The sequence below is a fragment of the Colobus angolensis genome, unplaced genomic scaffold (genome assembly GCF_000951035.1).
Source record: "Colobus angolensis palliatus isolate OR3802 unplaced genomic scaffold, Cang.pa_1.0 Scaffold279, whole genome shotgun sequence".
Classification (NCBI taxonomy): Eukaryota; Metazoa; Chordata; class Mammalia; order Primates; family Cercopithecidae; genus Colobus; species Colobus angolensis.
This window is the reverse complement of record NW_012116032.1, coordinates 1,877,488-1,899,498: the sequence shown is the minus strand read 5'-3', so window position 1 is coordinate 1,899,498 and position 22,011 is coordinate 1,877,488. Positions and strand designations below refer to the sequence as shown.

Below are 22,011 nucleotides of genomic sequence, written 5' to 3'. Positions count from 1 at the left end.
AAACCTGAGATTATTAGCAGAACACATTACACTACATGGACAAACTTACTCTTTTTTTTTTTTTTTTTTTTTGTCTTAAGAGAGTGTCTTGCTATGTTGCCCAGGCTGGACGTGAATTCTGGGGCTCAAGTGATCCTCCAACCTCAGCCTCCCAAGTAGCTAAGACTATAGGTATGTGCCACTGCACCCAGCTATGACATCCATATTCAAGCCTAACTTATCAGTCATACTTTCGATGAGGAACCACAGGATGTCATTACCTAACTTGCACCCACAAAAAAGTGCCAGTTGTACTAGTTAATAATAACAAAAAGTAACACTGATTATATATCTCAGAATATTATATAAACCTCCCAGATTTGTCTATTAACGCTGAGCTCCCTCAGATTTTGCTCCGATTGTTTCTTGTATCCAGGCTCTCGTGGGATTCTGTTCGGATTCTTTTTCATGAAAAGTCAGTTTCAGGCAGTTTTGTTCTGAATGTATTTTTTTTTTTTTTTTGTATTTCAATAAAACTTTTATTTATTTATTTATTTTTAGTATTATTATTATACTTTAAGTTCTAGGGTACATATGCACAACGTGCAGGTTTGTTACATATGTATACATGTGCCATGTTGGTGTGCTGCACCCATCAACTTGTCAGCACCCATCAACTCGTCAGTTACATCAGGTATAACTCCCAATGCCATCCCTTCCCACTCCCCCTCCCCATAATTGGCCCCGGTGTGTGATGTTCCCTTTCCCGTGTCCAAGTGATCTCATTGTTCAATTCCCACCTATGAGTGAGAACACGCGGTGTTTGGTTTTCTGTTCTTGCGATAGTTTGTTGAGAATGATGGTTTTCAGCTGCATCCATGTCTGAATGTATTTCTTTTTAATTCAGCCGCACAACATATTTTATTCACAGAAACTATGTTCCTAACAAAAAAGTGGGGGCAGGAGAGTATTCAAAGTGTCTTGATGCCGCTCAGTATGTCTATAAGGCAAAACTGTTCTTTTAATTTGAGAAAAAAGTGGCCAGTGATGAAAAACGCCACATTTAAATGATGAGAGCTCTTATTTATGATGGTTTTGCTTCTTACTAGTTGTTTGATTTTACCAAGTTATTTTATCTCTCTAGGCCTCAGTTTTCTGTTCTTTAAAATGGGCATATCTTAAAGTTGTTGGACAATGAAATAACATAATATTCTAAATGCTGAGATTAACAAGGTACCTATGAAATGCTCAATAATTGCATCTACATTTTTATCATCATCATAAAAAATATGTTGCAGATATTTCTGGCTGACATCAAGTATAAGCTTTACAAGATACCTGTCAGATCGTCCTCCCTCCAAGCTGTATCGCAGGTAATTCATACCATCCAGGAACTGACTGCTGGGTAGTGAGTCATCACCCAGTTCTTTTAGGTCCTCAGGCCTAAGGTATTCTCCCCCATCACCAGTCATTGTGTCATCACCTTGAAACAATCAGAGGAAGAAGCAGGATTACTTGCTGAATGTATGTCAACTACAAAATATGATCATGATTGTGAAATGCATCAACATCATTGCCTTGATATTGATGAAACTTCACTGCACACTAGAACACAGAACACCAGCAAACAACTATACAGTGCTAAAACTTAGAGATACAACATTTGATTCATTTTCTTAGTACTTACCGAGAAGAATCACTTGAATTTTAATTCTTTTAATATTAAGTTTGGATATCCCTTGTTGTTTACTTCTAGGAGAAAAAACTTCTAAGATGAATTCTAATTATAGATTTATCAAAACATAGGCATAGTCTGCTTTAGGATTAAGCCTACATCACTTTCAGAAAAAAATATGAGTTTTATTAACATTTCAGGAGACTACATCTATTCTTTTTCATGAAAAGGTGAAGGGGATGGTTGAATACGGAATCTGTCACATAATACAAGCACAGTGCAAGCTGCATATTATGGATCCCTTGCAAAAAGCCAAAAAGATTATTTAAAAACCAAAAGTTGACTGGCTGCAGTGGCTCAGGCCTGTAATCCCAACCCTTTGGGAGGCCGAGGCAGGGGGATCACCTGAGGTCAGCAGTTCGAGACCAGCCTGACCAATATGGTGAAACCCCATCTCTACTAAAAATACAAAAATTAGCTGGGTGTGGTGGCGCACACCTATAGTCCCAGCTATTTAGGAGGCTGACGCAGGAGAATTGCTTGAACCCAGGAGGTGGAGGTTGCAGTGAGCCGAGATTGCACCACTGCACTCCAGCCTAGGTGACAGAGTGAGACTCATCTCAAAAAAAAAAAAAAGTCTGCTTATATACTCTTTCTTTCCCCCAGGTTCCTACCCCACCCCTTCTCCCAAAAACTCCAGCACCAAGTTCTGAATACTACTCAGGTTCGAGCATCCTGTCCCTCCTCAGAGTCTGTTTGCTTTTGCATTTCATCTTGCTTCTCCTAATTTGCCAGTTCTCACTGCTGTCTCTCAGCAGCCAAGATGGTCACAGGGAATGAACACAACTCAAAATAAGCTTTAACTTCTTGGTTCTTAAAAATGCATAAAACTCCTTAATAAAATAGGGCCTACATTTCAAATTTTCTTATTTCTCCCATCTATCTTTCCCTCTTGTTATACCTTGGTAGGGTGAGGAAGGTTTATAAGGGTGAAGAAAGAAAAGGTGAGAAAGGTAAAAATAAGAGAGTTTGGCTGGAATGACTCCATGTCTGAAGGAGCAAGGCACAGTGTTTGATCAGGTAGAACATGCCAATCAACTAGAAGAACCCAGCCTTCCTCTCTTGTGTGAATAGAATCCTATTAGAAGAAAGAAGGACATTTGAAGAGTATATTTTTAATCAAATATATCAAAATTTTATGACTCTGGTGACAAGACAAAAATTTAAAGCCTCTGATTGGCCGGCCAGGTACAGTGGTCCACATCTGTAATCCCAGCACTTTGGGAGGCTGAGGCAGGAGGATTGTTTGAGCTCAGAAGATTGAAACCAGCCTGGGCAACACCTAGACCTCGTCTCTACTAAAAATTTTTAAAAATTATCAGGACATGGTGTCATGCGCCTGTATTCCCAGCTACTTGGGAGGCTGAAGTGGGAGAATTGCTTGAGCCCAGAAAGTCAAGGCTACAGTGAGCCATGATCGCACCACTGCATTCCAGCCTGGGTAACAGAGTGAGACCCTGTCTCAAAAAACAAACAAACAAACAAACAAACAACCACCTCTGATTACACTGAGTTCATGAGTGAATGTCCTTTACGTTCTCCCTTATTTTGTGCATTTTGATGGTTTTGTTATGATGCCATCGGCCTGAGGCAGCTGCTAGGTTCAGTGCTACTTAAAGTGAATTTTTAGCATTTTTATGTACACCTATGGTGGCCCTAGGTATATAGCCAATATCTTCATTATGTCTCAGTGAGAAACGACCCAAAGAAGCAAAGTCCCTAAATGCTGAAAGCAGTGTCTAAATCCTATCCCAGTGTTGGCGTTAGCTGGAAAGTCACCTCTCTGGGGACTAATCTTGTCAGTGCTATGTAAAATTTCTCTCAAAGACAGTTAGTTGTATGTAAATCATGCTATTCAGTAATACATACCAGCAGTAAAAGATGGAAAGTGAATGCAAGCAGAAATTAACGGAATGTGAAAAATCACTTGGAAAAAAATTACCCAGGTTGGTCTATAACTGGAAAATTTTGCATACAAATCAAAGCTTTAAATGTATTTAGTGAGCCCCTGAAATACTTTTCTTGCTTCCCTTAGTGGGTGAGAAGATTTCTGCTAGTGTAAAGCTGGCCCATCCCTACCTCCAAAGCCTCATCCCCTCCCATCTTCCTAGATACCTTGCCTGCTAGGCCCTTCATTTTCAACCTTCTCTCCTCTGTTACAGATTCTATGGAGGTCTTTCCCGTTCCATGGATAAAATATCCATATTTCTGTGATCTCTGAAATATGGTAGCTTCTTTCCCAAACTCTTAGACCTTCTTTATTTCACATTCTGACTCCTCCTTGTTAACAATTAAACTTATCAAGCAGATGTTTGCTGATTTCAGCAATTAATCAGTGGCTGAGAAGTGATTTATTTGGTAAACTATTCTCCTTGATTTCTCTGACACAAATCTCTCCTGGTCTTCCCCCTACATTTTTGAGTCTTTCTTCCCTGTCTCTACTTCTCTTAAATGTTGATATTTTCCATCTGCCCTTTCTTCTTATTTCACATATTATCACATGGACTTAGAGGTCCAATAACCATACACAGACCTGTATTGGTCCCAGACCTCTCTCATGAACTTTGTATCTATATTGCAATTGCCTTCTGGACTTCTCCATCTAAATTTTCTGTAAGCATCTCAGATTTAGCATGTCCACAGCAGAACTCATCATCTTTACCCATCCCCTTGTCAATATGCTTCTCTTTGAAAATTCCCTACATGAGCAACTAGCACAACTACTTCCTTGCCCAAGCCAAGTGGGGAGAAAAGATGATTTAAAATAATATTCAGATTAAAAGCTTTAGCTCTTATTTGTTTGAATAGAGTGCCATTAGACTTGGAAAGAATTTTGTACAACTCAGACAGCTTTAAGAGAATCATTATATACTTTCTTTGTTTCAACTTACTTATTCAATGTGAAAACAGAACAAAACCAAAGCAACCTTTAGTTTTAACATTATAGAACAAACCTAAAATGAATTTCTTTATTATTTCCTACACTTGGAATAACTTCCTTCCGATTGTTACCTATTTACTCACTTAATAGAATGATGATTCCCAGGTTAATGACTTAGCTTTTTCTTGTTGTTTCATTATCCAATGTTTCCAAACAATTTTGTGAAAACTGTTTTGTACTAACTGTGAAGCATCAGTGTACTGCAGGCTTTTTATGTACAATTGATGTTTTGGTACCCAGAAAACACAGATTCCTCAGTGACGGTGAGTGGTACATTTAACCCCTGTAGGACACAGGTGACAATAGCATGGGAATAACTTAAATAAAGTGGAATGGCAGCCAGGCACAGTGGCTCACGCCTGTAATCCCAGCACTTTGGGAGGCCAAGCCAGGTGGATCACCTGAGATCAGGAGTTCGAGAGCAGCCTGACCAAAATGGTGAAAACCAGTCTCTACTAAAAATAACAAAATTAGCGTGGTGGCACACACCTGTAGTCACAGCTACTCTGGGGCTAAAGGCAGGAGAACCTGGGAGATGGAGGTTGCAGTGAGCTAAGATCACGCCACTGCACTCCAGCCTGGGTGACAGAGCAAGACTCCATCTCAAAAAAAAAAAAAAAAAAAAAAAAAAAAAAGGTGGAATGGCTCCCCTTCCTGACAACCCCACACAACGCTGGCAAGGAGATTCTCTGAAACATTACAGAACCCACTCCCTCTCAAGCAAGTATTATGCCTGCTGAGACATGGAAAAAGGGCTGAAACCTGAGAGGAAGAGCCCCACTAAGTGTTAAGTGTTCACAACAGAAGTGAGCGTATCAAAGGAGAAGGCGCCTCTATATTTCATCCCAGCACTCAGCCAGTCTGGAGTTCTCTTGATTACCAGTACACATCATTCCAGAGTACTAGCAGAGATATATGCACAAGCCACTTACTCATGAATTCATGAGAATAAGGCATACATAAGTCACAATTCTATAGGCATTTTGGTTATACAGATGCCAAAATCTCTGAGCCCCACCTCATCATTTATGGCTGGGAAGCTGAGTCAGTGAAGACAGGGATCAACTCATGATCCTGCGAAGACTTAGAGGATTACCTTCACATCTTTCGTTAAATCTGGATGCTATAATTCTCTTAGACTGAATTCCCATTTCTGTCTTTTCCTTGCATTTCACGGCCATGTTCTTCCACAAGGATGATATTTATATCATGGCTGTGCTATTACAATACTTTTCATACTAGGTTTTGATTCCACACCCACCACTTAATAGCTGCGTGCCATTGAACAAACTACTTAATGTCTCTAGGCCTCATTCTCCAAAAATAAGCCTTTCCTTAACCGAAAAAATATATATATTTATGGAACGGTATCCACAGCCTGTGTCACAGGGATGGTATAAAGATTAAATGAGACATGTACCTAGCATTATGGAGGTTTAGTAAATGCTTTCTCTTTTCTTAGATTTCTGCTTCCTTCCAGGTTCTTCCCAAAAAAACTCCTTCTATGTACCACTGCTGGTTAAATCTTGGTAAAAACAGGTTTAAATGTTTTCATCGTTAATTGAAATCTTTAAGGTATTGTGTTTCCCAGGCTTTTCAGCAAAGAATTCAAACAGTCCACAGCTGAGCCCGGTACGTTTTCATGCATCAGCAAACCGAATGACCGCAGGATTCTGCCACTCTGTGTCTCTCTCTTGTACTTTCCTATCTCAAGATTTTCCCATACTGTTCCTTATCTAATCCCTAAAATCTATGCACCCGGTTATTACTCTCTCATTTCTCAGCATGTTCATGAGACGGTGTTAAGTATACGTAGCTCCTGATCTCCCCAAGTGGATATGAAAACCTGACAACACAGTGCCTTCCATTATGCTGCTTTTAATATATACATTATTTCTCTATATAGGCTTCCTAAGGCCTGCCTCATGCTCACCTTTGATTCCACTGTGGCACCAGTTACAGAGTTTTCCACACAATAACATCACATTCACTATTTGTTAATTGGATTCATGAGTGGATATTGTGGATTACTTTAATATGTATACAGCAAGTTAGCCTGATAGGATATCTGAGTGTAAGAATATCTCAATGTAAAGTCTTACCTTATGATTTTATCTTGAAGAACCTAAAGAAATGTCTTTAATATTTATCCTTAAAAACTATTAGTATTAAACATAGTGGCATTCTTAATGGCAAGAGTTTGAATACTCTTCTTGGGTATCGATATACTATTGCTACTAATAAAACAATAGACTGTAGAGAAAACAGGGATTAGCTAATAATTTTCAAACACATGTGGCTGCATTCTGTCCACGTGGATGATAGCAGGTTTTATAAAAACATATTAACTTCACAAAACATTAAAGGGTTGGCATTGGCAATGTCAACCAGCCAATTTCCTTCACACTAATTCTTTCTATGAAAAAGTTACTTATCAGTACTCAAACAGATCCTTTACATGAAAATGAAAATTATTCAACTTGAATTTTCTTCTGGGAAATAAATATTATTAAGTTTTGGCTATTTCTAAAAATGGACTTCTCTTACCACAAAAGATAATCTTGGTCATTCGCCAATATTCTTCACAAACCAAGAATTCTTATCACCAGTAATATTTAATATATAACATTTTTAATAATGAAAGTACAGAATGTTATAATTCATCTCATTTAATACAATAGGCAGATCTGAGAGGTTATTTTGTATAAATTTCTTTTATAAACTCAATATTAAATACTTTAAATGAATTAACTAATAGAATTCTCCAGCAATTATTTTGTAAATAAAGGGCTATTTTAAAATTAAATAATCACTATTCAATTTATCTGATTTATAAATTTAATTTTTCATGTAATAGAGTTGCTTAAAGTGGTACCACATGTACTTTGGAAACTTCTTACTAGATAAAATATCTTACATTATTCATTTTTCCTTATATGCCAAATTCACCCTAAACAATTTTTAAATGTTACTTTATTTCTATTCTTAGCTATATTTAAAAATCATATAACTATTATTATATTTTTAATCACACCTAAAATATATCATCAACCCAGAAGGTGATATAAACTGCATTTATTTCAAGTGGTCTAACTTAGTTATTATTATGTTCATGCTAGCTCAATGTCAACTAACAAAAGAATTACTTTTCTCTAAATTTATATTCTAAGAAAAGATACTAGTTGTGGAAAATATTTATATAATGTTCACTAGATTATAATTATGTTAACAGGTCTCAATAATAGTTGCAAAATCATTAACAGTACAAACAATTCATGACTTTAAGCTTCTAAGTTAATAAAATCCGCACACTCAAATGCACACATATACAATTCCACTCATGTTACACATGCTATTTCAAAAGAAACAGATTAGTGTTAGGCACACAGATTTAAGCAAGTTGTTCTATCCAGCTAAGAAAAATTAAAAGCAAAGAAAAGTTTTCACTCCAAAAATTTCCTCCAAGGGTACCTGAATCACTAAGTGCCTCCCCATCAATAAAGTGGTCACCAAACTGTTTAAGAGCTGTTCAACATACAAGTAAAGATAAGAAAGATGCTCCCACAAAACAAAATATGATATGCATATAGGAATGCTGAGAACTAGTTGGCAAGATAGAACACAAAATTATACTAAATATTTGGAACTGCTGGCTTTGGGAATACCTTTGAATTTACGCAGAATAATACATTGATCCAACAATTGTTCATTCTTGTCATAAATTCTTATAAAAGCTGAGAAAACTCAATACCTATTACCAATAGGTGATTCGACAGGTTGGTTCTAAATAAGGACATCTCAATGTAAAGTTTTATCTTATGATTTTATCTTGAATAACCTAAAGAAACATCTTTAATATTTCTCTGTAAAAGCAATTAGCATTAAAGCTAGTGCCATTCTTAATAGCAATAATTTTTCAAACATACACTTTCATGTACATATATGGCAGTAATTTTTCAATCATGTACAGTGGATGAATTGCTGCACTATTGAAACTTGGTTGCGTGGTTTTTTTCTTTCTTTTTTCTATCTCCTCATAAAAAATGCTTAAAAAAATTGTATGTGCTGCTTTCATGATTTTTTAGTAGCAAATTTTTTTTTTTTGGTCCAAGTGGAATATTACATGGAAATTCAAAATACAAAATGAAGAAAAGTCAGCTACTCTAGTTGAAGTAGAGATAGGGAGATGGACACCCTACTGGCCCATCTCCAGCTCTAGCCCAATGTCACACACCCACTCCAGGCAGTCCCCACTGCTCCTTTTAGGAAAGCAGACTTCCCGGGACTTAGGAAGCCATTGCCTGAGATCATTTTTTATCAACTCTAAAATTATAGGGGGATATTTTCTGACTTAAATAATACATTCTTCTGTTGAATTTGTACTACTTCCTGCTGTACTATTTTTAAACCTTCTCTAAGGCTCTTTTCCTCTGGGCTTAAAATATATTCTGTACCTATGAACCAACCAGAATACAGAGATTTCTTGGCTGAAGAAGAACACTCCTTGATGGAATATACTTTAAAGTCTTTACTTAAAGGCATTTGAATAAAAAAAGATTTTTAACATAATTCAAACATATTTAATAACAATTGTGTTAATATATAGCTATTTTAACACATGGCCAGTTTCCAGTTTTTCTCCTTTTCCAGTCATATTATTTAATAGCCATTAATTATAATGCTAGGAAAAGGAGATAATACCAGAAAAAAATATACTAATCAGAACTGCCCCTTGGCCCCTGCTGCCACGGCAAAAGTAAATGTATTAAAACAAAGGTGAAAAAGTGACTTTAAATGTTAAGATTCTGTCATCCACATAACCAGCTTGGTGTCTGAAAAAAAAGGGTGACTTGCCCTTGTGTAAGAACATGACAGGTGTCATAGAAGATTGAATAGAAGTCTTACCCTCTTCATCAGAAACATCAAGAACCTCAGTCATCGTCTCAGGAACATTTAGTTTGTGTTTTTCTGTAATAGTCTGGAGAAACAAAAATCATTAATGTTCAAGTTGAAACCAAAAGTAAACAAAAGATGAAAAGCATCACATAGGAGGCCACGCTCAACAGCAGCAGCAAGCCATTGAGCCTTGACTACGGCATCTTTCCCCCGTGTGTATTTTGGAAATTTGCTTTCATGAAAACTCATTTGTTCTTTTTGAAGATAAATGATCATTTACGCCAGAGAAGTTGTACAAGAGACAGTTCATTATTTTGAGTTCTCATTTGAAAAATAAATTCTTTAGCAATTGTATTATTAATAATAATTAGTTGTATTGAGAAGGCAGATTGATGTTTTCAAAGCTTCCCTAAAATGAACTAAGCGATGTTTCCAGAAAAGCTTTAAAAAGAAGCAATGAACATATGCAATGTATTAAAAGCAAAGCCATTAGAAAAGAAGCTGTAAATAATGAAAGATATAAACTATTTGGGCAGAAAATATGACATATCTTTTCTGGGATCAGAGAATCAAATCATCTCTTTAATATTTCACTGGGTTACAGTTCTGGTTTGTTGCTTATTTGCCTTACGCAATAGCACTCCAAGGTTGTCAATCCACTGCCTTTCATTCCTAATGTAAAGTGTAAGGTTAGGAGACAAGGAACTGAGGTTAGCTGCCTGGGTTCAAATTCTAACTTCATCAGTTATTACCTATAAGGCCTTAGCAAGTCCCCTAACCTATCTGTGCCTCAATTTCCTCAACAATAAATAAAGGATAGAAAAGTACTTCATAAAATGGTTATGAAGATTAAATGATGTAATATATGCAAGAGCTCTAAAAATAGTGCTTGGCATATGGCGGCACTCCATAAATATTAGCTAGCATAATTTATTATGATTATTTTAACTCAGTATTAAATGCATCTTAAAAGTGAAGAGCCTCTGGACTTTTATAATCATTCATGCACTCAAGGAAAATTTTGAATGTCTACTGCATGCTTGGCACTATTTTAGACATGAAATGTATCAGTGATTTTTCAAAATAACAGAAGTTAGACATAGCGACAAATACTGCATAATCTCACTTATACGTGGAATCTAAAAAACTCATAGAAGCAGAGAATAGACACCTGGTGGTGACCAGGTGTTGGAGAAGGAAGGGGGAGGAGCATTTGGGAGATGTCGGTTAAAAGATACAAAATTTTAGTTAGGAGAAATAAATTCAAGAGATTTATTGTAAAACATGGAGACTACAGTTAATAACAATGTATTGTATACTTGAAAATTGCTGAGAGTAGATTTTAAGTGCTCTCATCACAAAAAAAGGATATGTATGTGGAGGTAATAGATATGTTAATAAGCTTGCTTTAGCCATTCCACAATGTGTGTGTGTATGTATCAAAACATCACATTGTATACCATAAATATGTACAATTTTTATTTGCCAACTAAAATAGATAAATAAAAGACGTATGTACCCCCAAAAAACATAAAAATCCAAATCTCATGATTTTGAGCATCACCTAAAGACTATTGAGTCTCAAATTCAAACCTTCAGTTTCTGTAGTGAAAATATATTAAGGGAATCAATTGACACTGTCATGGAAACTTTAAAAGAAAATGAATCCCTTGACATAAGAGTAACATCTTCAACTAAAGCTACCAAAGTACAAAAAATAGGTTGTCTAGTTGTTTAAGCTTTGACATAGACATTAGAGAATTGTTTGAATGGCTATAATGAACCTATCATCAATTATTTTCTTTCCAAAAGCAGTAGATAACTTCAAATATATTTACAAAGAAATTCAACTGGTTAACCAAATTTCACTGAGCAACTCTGACTATATACATATATAATATCTGTGTGTTAAGGGGAAGTGATCATAATGTGATACTGCATGAGCTTTTTGGTGGCTCTTCATTTTCTTCAGGAAACTGACTAAACTGGCTCAGAAGAGCCCTGTGATTCAGTAAAGAGGGAGAGGTAGCAAGGCCTCATCTCTCATTCCATGCTACAATCGTGTTGAGCTGCCTCTATTTTGACAGGTCATATTCTCTCATGCCTCTGAGTTTTTCCACATATTCTCTCATTTACCAGAAATCTCCTTTCCCCTCTTCTCTTGGCTCAGGTTAGATGTGACTTTCTTGGAGAAACATTCCCTGATCCTCCCCAGTGAATGTCTTTGTTTAACTGTGTTTATCTGCTGCTATGTACTCCTAGAGCATCGTGTGTGCTGTGTCATACACTATGCACTGTGTGTGCCCTCTCTGCTTATCTGCCCCCACACTAGAGTGTGAGTCATTTAAGAGGAAGATTGTTTCCACAGCACCTGAAACATAGCAGGAGCTTCTCAAAGTATATCAAAAACTTGGTAATATCAAATTATGCAAAAAATAAATTTAAAATCCACATCATGATGAAATGGATTGTCTTTGGGTGGAATTTTAGTTAAAAGACAGGAAGAAACAGAGAAAGTAAAGAAAGTCTCCTGCTACTCACATGAAGGCACCACTGGAGACAAGGGTTGTAAATTCAGCTTGCCTGCATATTTCTAGAGATGTTTAAATAGTTTTATTCAGTGTCTTATTCACTGAAAGCAAACTAAATGCTGCAGGAAAAACAAAAGTATCCTTCCAAAAATCTGGAGAATAGTGGTGGTTGATAAATATTTGTTGAATGAACAAACTCAAAAAGACTATAATATACCATTTGATTATTACTTTATTATAAATTTTAATTTAGAAATTTAACACCAATAAATTATAGCCTATGTTCTGTATCAGTGGTATTCAACTATAGCTACATATTACAATTATTAGAAAAAATTTTAAAAATATTGTTGCTTGGGTCCCATCATGGACCAATTAAATCAAAATCCATAGGGATCGGGCCCACTATAATAGGGACCAGGGTATTTTTTAAAGGTTCCTTAGGTAGGTTTATTGTGTAGCTCAATTTGAGATTCATTTTCATGTATTAGGGAAAGTGTATAAATTGCAGGAAAATGATTTGCATTTAAAATATAACATAGAGACTACCCTACTATGACATCTTATTCAACATTTTTTTTTTTCTTTTTTTTGAGATGTCATTTCACTCTTGTTGCCCAGGCTGGAGTGCAATGGTGCGATCTCAACTCACTGCAACCTCCGTCTCCCAGGTTCAAGCGATTCTCCTGCCTCAGCCTCCCGAGTAGCTGGGATTACAGGTGTGCACCACCACGCCTGGCTCATTTTTATATTTGTAGTAGAGATGGGGTTTCACCATGTTGGCCAGGCTTGATTCTCCTGCCTCAGCCTCCCGAGTAGCTGGGATTACAGGTGTGCACCACCACGCCTGGCTCATTTTTATATTTGTAGTAGAGATGGGGCTTCACGATGTTGGCCAGGCTGGTCTTGAACTCTTGACCTCAGGTGATCTGCCTACCTCAGCCTCCCAAAGTGCTTGTATTACAGATGTGAGCTACTGCGGCTGGCCTTTATTCCACTTTTTGGGAATATTTAAAAATGTGAAAGGATGTCTACTATATTAGACTGTATTAGAAAGTTAATTTCTGCAGAAATGTTTTAGAGTATTTGTCCTTCATAGTAAAATTTCATAAGGAGACAATTCTCTGTTTGAAAACAATTGCTGGAGATACTTTTTAAATGATTAAATTTCATTGCCTGGTCATCTCAGTTTCTATTTTCAGGTGCTGATAATGGGATTATATTTTCTTTGTACTTATTTGTAAGAGTGGAAATAATAATCTACTTCAGTTTGGTAACTGAATGCTATCAGAATTATCAGCAAATATATGTGGTAACAGAAAAAGTAATACACTGTGATCACATTGGTGACTGATATTTTTCTATATAGATATTAAAAATGGCCTCTATATACAGTGTCATAAATATAATACCATTTATACATGAGAAGGTATTTGACCTTTAGAAGGCCATCAGTGAATATTTGTTGAATGGATGGCAAATAAGTAGTCCTACATATGTATAATGTAACAAGAAATGAATACATATTTTCCTTTTAAACAAAATGTCCTTTGAAAACTTGATTATTTAAACATAAACACGGTTTTATGCAACTACCTCTGAATAGTACATAGAGAACAAAGCTATAATGAAATTATCATGGACATCTCTTTCAGCCACAGAATCCAATATACTATGGTCAAGATTAGAAACTACTTTAGAAGTTAAAATGAGTAGGATACTAAGTACAAGATTAATGGGACATAATTAAATTAGATAATATGGCAAAAGAAATAGTATGTAATAGATGGAAGAGAGATTTAATAATGAATTTATATTGTTAATCACGATATGAAAAATGTAGAAAATAAAGTAGGAGTTTTTAACATTCTGCTTTACAAATAGTAGTCAATATCTGATTTGTTCTATGCAAAAGAAACTGTGTGTTTAACTGATCTTCACTTAGCCAACCCTCACTCAGGCAATCCTCCTGGTCAACAATTGCATTTATATCACATAATCACTAAGCCACTACAGCATACTGAGTAATCTTGGTTATGATGCCACCTTTTAATGCCCACATCCATGGCTTCCATCAGTAAAGTTCAAGCTAAACTTGTTTTTGTTTCTAAACATATTTATACCAATCACACATATTAATATAACTTTAATAACTAAATTGAATATTATGTGAATACTGGTTTTTTTTCTAGAAAAGCTAGGGTAGATGCTTTTTAAAGTGCCACCACTCCTGGCTAATTTTTGTGTTGTTTTATAGAGACAGGGTTTTGCCATGTTGTCCAGGCTAGTCTCAAATGATCCACCATTTTGGGAGGCCAAGGCACCTGCCCACCTACTACTCCCGAGTAGTCCCTGTTACTCTGAAAGTCGAGGTGGGAGGATCACCTGAGGTGCAGTGAACCATGATAGCACCACTACACTCCAGCCTGGGCAACAGCGTGAGATCCTGTCTCCAAAAAAAAGAAAGAACAGGAAAGTACACAGGACATATAAATATCATATAAACATACACATTATAGCATGTATATATACATAATATAATATGTATTGATATTGTTTGTGCAAGAATGGCAATTTAACTTCTAACCGATGACCTATATTTGCAGAATCATTTTGGCTCTGCCTCAAAAGGTGCCAAACGACTTTACAAGTATTTATTGTATTGCCATTTTTAGGGCTCCTATTTTTAAAATTTTTAAATTTTTGTGTATACATAGTTGTACATACTTACGGGGTACAAGTGATATTTTGATATAAACATAAGTATAATGATCAAATCAGGGTAATTGGGATATCCATCCCCTCAAACATTTGTCATTTCTTTGAGCTGGGGAAATTCCAAATCCACTTCTCTAGTTATGTTGAAATACACATTTTAGTTAACTCTAGTTAGCCTGTTGTGCTGCCTAACACTAGATCTTATTCCTTCTATCTAACTGTATTTTTGTACCCATTAGACAACTCCTCTTTATCCCCTCCTCCCCTGATTTTCATGTTAACTGACCTGTGGTACCAGGTAAGATTTAGGACTTAGAATATTCACATTTTCTGCAGTTTACTTAAATATTCCCTAATGATCAAGTAATAAGATAATATTTTTATTTTACTAACTTATTCAGTAATTTATGGTCTGTATACCAATTATATGCAACATAAAATACAATCACTTTAAGATTATACAAATAATAGAAATAATTGATGATGGTTGATCAATTAGTTGAAGGGTGAGTCATATGTCACAGTTCTTCCAAGCTGCATTAGTGAACTGGGCTTGCTGGCTTCTGTCGCCAAAAATGTGTCTCTACCATTCTGATATCCATTCTGGCAAACATATAGTGATTGTAATCCCAGGAGAATGCTAAACTGTCTCATATTCCCTGCTGCATCTCACAAAGTAAAGCTAGAAAAGCAAAGGTTAAGGAAACAAACCACAATTCCGAAATGCCTCAGAAGTTTCTACAGAAGTGGTTTTTCCTTTACAAACTACTGTCTTACTGTGGTCTCTACACGATGACTTTATTCATACTTCCAGGTAAAGAACTCAAAAAGAAGAATAGGAAAGGAAACTTCCTTCGATCAAAAGGACTACATGGTTGCTCATATGGCACATCACACAAATCCAATTCATGTTAAATTAATATGTCAGTTGTGCAGGTGTAATGCAACTGTTGCATTTAAGCGATGATAATAACATTAACATTTTTTTAATTTAACTTAACTATTAAGTTGTCTATTGCACTATCATCAGTAGTTTCAAATTATTTTTAGTGACTGTAGATTTTAGAAAATGATATTGAATGTGAAACTCCACAAAAATCAATAAAGAGCACTATTTAAGTGGTTTTTCTTTCTGTTGAAAATTAAGTGAAAACAGTTTCTTCACAAAATTCCTATTAAGCTATTTTCAGCAAAACCAAAGTCAGTTATATGAGAGAGGTTAAGAACATGGGATTTAAAACCCGACAACCTAAATTTGAAGCTTAGATCTGCCCTCAATGCCTTACATATTTTAAAACTTAAATATTACTGTTTTTTAATATCATTAATAACACATTGTGTGGACAAAATATTATGTGGGAAAAGAATGATTGAAAATCTCTTTCCAAAGAGAGGAAGTTTATTGTAAGAAGACTCTCAGAATAGATGAGAATAAGTCTCTTCTTCCAATCCTTACCCCAAAACTCCATTTCACAAAACAATTAAGATCACAATTATAAGAGAAACCAATTGAAAGAGCAGCAGACAGTGAAGAGAGACCAGCATCAAAACATGTAACCACTAAAACTATCCATTTAGATAACAGAGTTACTTGTTTAGTTCATGTGGACAATGATTTCTTAGTGTCCTAACTGAAAGCAGAAATGCTGTTATGTTTTCTAATTTTATTGGCTTTTCACCTAGAAACTTGAATTCTAAGTATAGTGACTTTTGATGGAGCAATGCTCAGCTACAGAATGTAGAGAATAATAGTTACCAGAAAAGAAAGCTCACAGAGGGTTCTAAAAGGAATTTTCATCCCCCTGTCTTCTCCAGAGCTAGATGTGGTAGAGAGATGATCTTGTCTCTGACTTCTGACAAGGACACTGAGAACTTATTCAGAGACAGCAATTACAGTATTTAGAGACCAACCAGAGAATGCTTATTTGCTCCTTTTTAAATAGAGATCTTTGTTTGAAGTCATTCACCTGAGTAATATCTACAAACCCAAGATCTCTTTGAAACCAGACATATAAGTTCCATAGTTCTGTTGTATAAAATATGAATTTATTTTCTTACCAAGCCTGATTCTCGTTCTCTACTCTCATGACACTGAAGTTGCTGGTGGGAAGGAGTAATGTTTTCACCACTGATAACTCTTCAGCACTTAGCACAGAACTTAGCACATATTTTATGCCCAGGAAATAATGAAGGAATAAATCAGTTAATGAAATGAATGGAAGCAAAGTAGGTACAAGATAACAAGAGATACAAGCTTGCCATCTAGTGATAACTTGGTAAAATAAACATACATTATTCCCAGAGCAGGGAAAAGCTAATAAAGTTGAGAGAAAACATGACTTCTAATGGCAGAACAGGTGTGCTTGGCCAATTTTGCCACTAGAGGCTTCATGTATTGTGATGTACACATTGTTTTAAAGATATTAAATGAAGTGGCATGTATGTGTAGGCCCTTAATATGAAGATATTCCTGGTATAAGAAATCATAAAGTAAGAAAAAACTATTAAATATAGTGACCTACAAGTATGGTGCCAGGCAGTGACAAGACCTGTTTTTCTCTTATATAATTTATAAAGCTATACTTTAAATCTTTAAAAATATTGTGGTACACTGGCCAAAGGTTTTAAGATTTTGCCTCAGAAGACAAGGAGTGCTATTCTCTCCCATCTAAATTCAGTTTGTGTCTTGAAGCTCATTAATAAATCATAGGCCACTCTGCTTAAAACTGCACATTAAACCAACTGTATTCCATCACTTCGATGTATGTCAACAGGAACGTACTGTCAGCCTGAAGAACAAAATTCCTTTCTTTTTCCTCACATCTGTCAAAAAAAACAAGCATTTCAAACTCTATATGCATTTTTAGTTTGGAGCATTTACTAGAACCTCCTTCAGAATTATTTATTCATTTGTGGTCTTACTGTCTTTGAAGAGCTTCTCATGTCTTACTGTTCCTCTACTTTTCTACTTTATGAAGATAAATTAAAGAGCTATTCTTTAATTCATGCTTAAAGTAGAAAGTGAGTGAGTGAATAAATGCAAATGTAACAGCACTTCCACTTTCAGGTAGGAGCCCCCTCTCAAGAGGCCTCCTTTAAACTTTGCTCCCACTGAATGGTACAGGAGCATTAGGACTCAGTATTATCATGGTCTTTACTCTTCTAGAGCTTCTCTACCAGAGGCCAGTAATAATCACTGATTTGTCATGGAGAGTCAGCAGTTGTCTTCAAAACAGAGAAAATAAAAAATTTAAAAATATACGTTTTTACTATACAGGCACAATTTACCTAGTAAGCACAAGGAGTTCTCTTTTTGAATTAAAAAATAATAATCAGAAATAAGATGCAAAGTAAGGATGAATTGCTCTCACTGGGAGTTCATGTGATCCAGTCATGAGCGCAGTGTTGGGAGGAGCAGGGTCTTTCCAGAGGCTGGCCTGACCTCCTGGCTAAGATAAGAAGTTTGCAGTGGAGTGTGTTACCGCTTTGCCAGCGGTAGGTGTCATACACAACTAAAGGAAAAGGGCAGAGGAGCCAGAAAAGAAGAAACCAGTCACAGAAAAAGGAATTAAATATTATAAAACTATATTCACACATTTTATAGGGATAGATGCTGAGTAAAGGAAGCTGAAGCCCTGTGTTCCTTGTGTGAATTCACTTACTTCTGCATACTCCTATGTATGTGCTACAATACATTCAACAAAAAGAAGTTCAAAACTAAAAGCCCCAAACATCTTGTGAGTGAAAAAGTACTGTATATGTATTTAGTTTGAAAACGAAGATAACAGGGCTGAAGCTAATCAGTCACTTATACTCACTGTGGTGGTGGTGGTGACCTCCTCGGTCACAACCTTCAGTGTGTCGACCACGGAGATGTAGCCCAGACGCTTAGCAATCGCCAAGGCAGTGTTGCCATTCTGAGGAGAGAGTGAAAGAAAGAGAGTGAGAAATAAGAGAGAGGACTGCGATGTGAGCCAATGAGCTCACCCGCTGCTCTGCATGAGCCAGCATTTCCTTCCAAAACAAGGCACAGCTTAGGAAAATCACTAGTTTTTACCATTACGTCTAAATCTGTCTTTGTAACTTCTTCAGACTATAGCCCAGGTCACCATGGTAACACAACAAGCTTGCATCTGCTTGCTCTTTTTAATAAGAAGCACTTGACGCTTTAACCCTAAGGTTGTCAAATATCTTCTACAAATATTGTATTGCGCTTAAGAAAGTGCTTCACGACGCCTCCAAAACCTGTTAGCAAGTACCAGGTACACTCATCCCTTATCAGAGGCTAGGCCATCTGCTGCAGGTAAGATGTTACCGTAGGGAACACGGTAACATATTTAGCTGCAGCTGTGCAGAAACTCACTGTGCAGTAAAATAACACAAGCAAGCAATTCAGGCTGCATCCAACCCAGGCCACTCGGGATCCCAGTTCGTTTAATTGCACCGCTTAGTTTACATTTCAATGGCTCCACAACCCAATGAGCTTTGTTTAAGCCAGCAGCTCCCTTACTGTGCTCCCTTAAGAAGGCGAGGGGGGTCAATTCGTGCTCACATCTGAGAGCCAGCTGTAAGCAGAGCACGTTCCAGCAGTCCAAGAGGAGGGCCCCCCTCTCCAGAGAGAGCCAAAGAGTCAGGCTGACTGCTTTTCCTTCCAGGGCAAGCACTTCTGGGGAAGTCACACTGACTTCTGGAAAGTCTGCCCAAAAATCTGGGGCTTTCCAGAGTCCAGGGGGCTTATTTAAAGAGGAGGAATCTGACCTCACTCAGCTCATACACGAAGCCACCAGGTCAAGAGAGGAAAAAGAAGAAAGCGTGGTGAGGGGCAGTGGCGGCTGCCTTACCGCGGTGGTGGCGTTGGGCTTGGCCCCATGCTGGAGCAGGACGTTGATGATGTGCGTGTGACCCTGCTGCGCGGCCTGGTGCAAAGGCGTGTAGCCGTTCTGTGGAGGACAGTGGTGGCGGGCCCAGCACCCGATTTGCAGAGGGAGAGGAAAATTAGGTTAACCTTCATTTTGAATAGTCTTATTTACAACAAAACCATCACAGATGCTTTATTTGGAGCCCAAGATTATCAGCAACCCATTTCTCAGCAGCAAACACTCCCTCACATCTTATGGTCTGCTAAGCAAAGAGAAGAGACCAGGTGATGAAACAAACTTAACAGACTCCAAATGATAATTATTAATACATTTTAACCAATTAGCATTAAAAAGGAGGGCTCCCTTAAGAAGGTGAAGGGGGTGGGTGCAGTCAACTTCTGCTCACATCTGAGCTGAGAGGAGAGATTTAAAATAAGAAAGAGCGTTATCCCTGTGGTTTCTTCCCTGGGAAACAAGAGTAAAATTGTTTTTAACTGAAGGCTGCAGAGGGTCATATAAACCACTGCTTGTTCATCATGACGCTCCCAATTATTAACCTTTGGCTTAGCTTTAGGGATTCTAAATCTTTGAAAGTAAATCTAAATCTTACATTCCTTTCCAAGAACAGCTTTTCTCCCCATTTCAGACAAGATGAAACTGAAAATAAGAAAGTTAAGTAATTTCCCCACAATCGGGCGAGGTTCAGATCCTGTGCAGAAGACCATGGCAGCCAAATGGCTACCAGACAATGGCTATTATTTATTAAAATCCACCTGCTTCACTTCTCATAAAATGTTATCTATATGTTTCAGACCCAATTGTCCTGGGCTCTAAGTTCTGAGTGGCGCTTTCATACTCTAAGCTTTTAAGTGTACATATCCCTTTCATCCAATGTCACTGCTGCCCTGTGAGCAACATACATACTTGCTTGTCCTGTCTACTATATATGTGGATGCTACATAATTTCTTCTATAAATTCACTGCACTCTGTCTGCCCATAGGAACATGCCCACATGTATCAGGGTCTACCTCAGTGTCTCTAAGTGTGGCACATCCTCAGCTCTGTCATGTTGGAAGTCTTACATCTCCTTATAAATCCCTACAATGGGATGACCCCAGGAAACCTGAAAATATAAATCAATTACAGGGACTCCAGGAAGCCTTTGGCTATTACAGGGACTCTGCTGTCAAATCAAATAATCCACGGATGTTTAAGGAGAATACACTAGGTGATACTTCTTTTCATAAAAATTCTTCCTTTTCATTGTGTTCACATCCATTAAATCCACTGAATTTAGTTCATCTCTTTAATATCAGCCAAGTTAATTCATTCGACACCTTTCACTAATCACACACTATGTGCTAAATAACTTAGCATGTAAATTAATAAAATATCACTATAATATATAAATAAATGTAAATTCTCTATAAATATATGTAAATTAATAATGCCAAAGCAACATTCTTGCCCTCAATAGATCAGTGGACATTGTGGCCACAAAAATGTTCCCCAGCCCTGATTTAATCTAACCTTTACCTGAAATCTCCAGTGAGGATATTTGCCAGGGAAGTCTGGAGCAATTCAAAAGTGTTTACATAAACATTTGGTTGATTCTTAATCCACTGTCATAGGCCCATCTGGCCAGGAGCTCTAGACCCAGTGCTACCAATTATTTGCAGACCCTTAATCCTCTCTAAGCCCCAGTTTTCTCATTTGAAAAATGAAAATGGCCAAGATTTCAAGTTTGATGAAGGATCAGATAAGTTGCTCTTGAATATGTTTTCTTTTCTAGCTTTGAAAATTTTAGCAAACACTTGGTGTGTGTGTATTTTTTTTTTTTTCCTCATCGAAGAGCTCTATAATCTTCAGCGTCTTTATTTTCATGTGCTGTTCTAAACCCTCTTCACAAATTAAATATATGATTAACCAGGTCTGGTTTGTCCCAAGCTGCTGTAACAGGGTTTCATTCTAATTTTAAGCAATGAATAGTTATAAAACAAGTTCATTCTGCCAAATCTTTTATACCACATCATGAGAGTTTACAGAGTAAAGTTAATTTATATGTTTACATTTTTAAAGCAAGGAATCCATTTTTATTAACTACAGCTACACATAAGATATGAGGAAGAAAACCTAATTCCTTTCCCAAAGATGCCATTTTCATGTGAAAAAAAAATCTGAAGAGTTTATTAAAAGACTGTCTTTTGAGGTTTGTATCTATTTCCCTGAAGATATGTGGTTCCAAATGTAACGGTGCAAGCAACTCGGTTCACTTAAAAAACAAAACAAAAAAAATGAAATGATAAAATGAGATTTTTCTTTCAATCAAATCTTCATTCAATGCAGGTCAA

At 36.7% G+C, this 22,011-nt stretch overlaps 1 protein-coding gene across 3 annotated transcripts in view; it reads right to left on the bottom strand.

Annotated features, from left to right (window-relative positions):
• Positions 1-22,011, bottom strand: part of ANK2 (ankyrin 2, neuronal) — a 583,270-nt gene that overhangs the window by 72,092 nt on the left and 489,167 nt on the right. For all 3 annotated transcript variants that reach the window (XM_011948367.1, XM_011948368.1, XM_011948366.1), the window contains 4 exons: positions 19,642-19,740; positions 18,619-18,717; positions 9,561-9,633; positions 1,318-1,462 (listed from right to left, as the gene is read on the bottom strand). In XM_011948367.1, the coding sequence (XP_011803757.1) occupies positions 1,318-1,462; positions 9,561-9,633; positions 18,619-18,717; positions 19,642-19,740 (416 nt within the window). The remainder of the gene's footprint in view (positions 1-1,317; positions 1,463-9,560; positions 9,634-18,618; positions 18,718-19,641; positions 19,741-22,011) is intronic.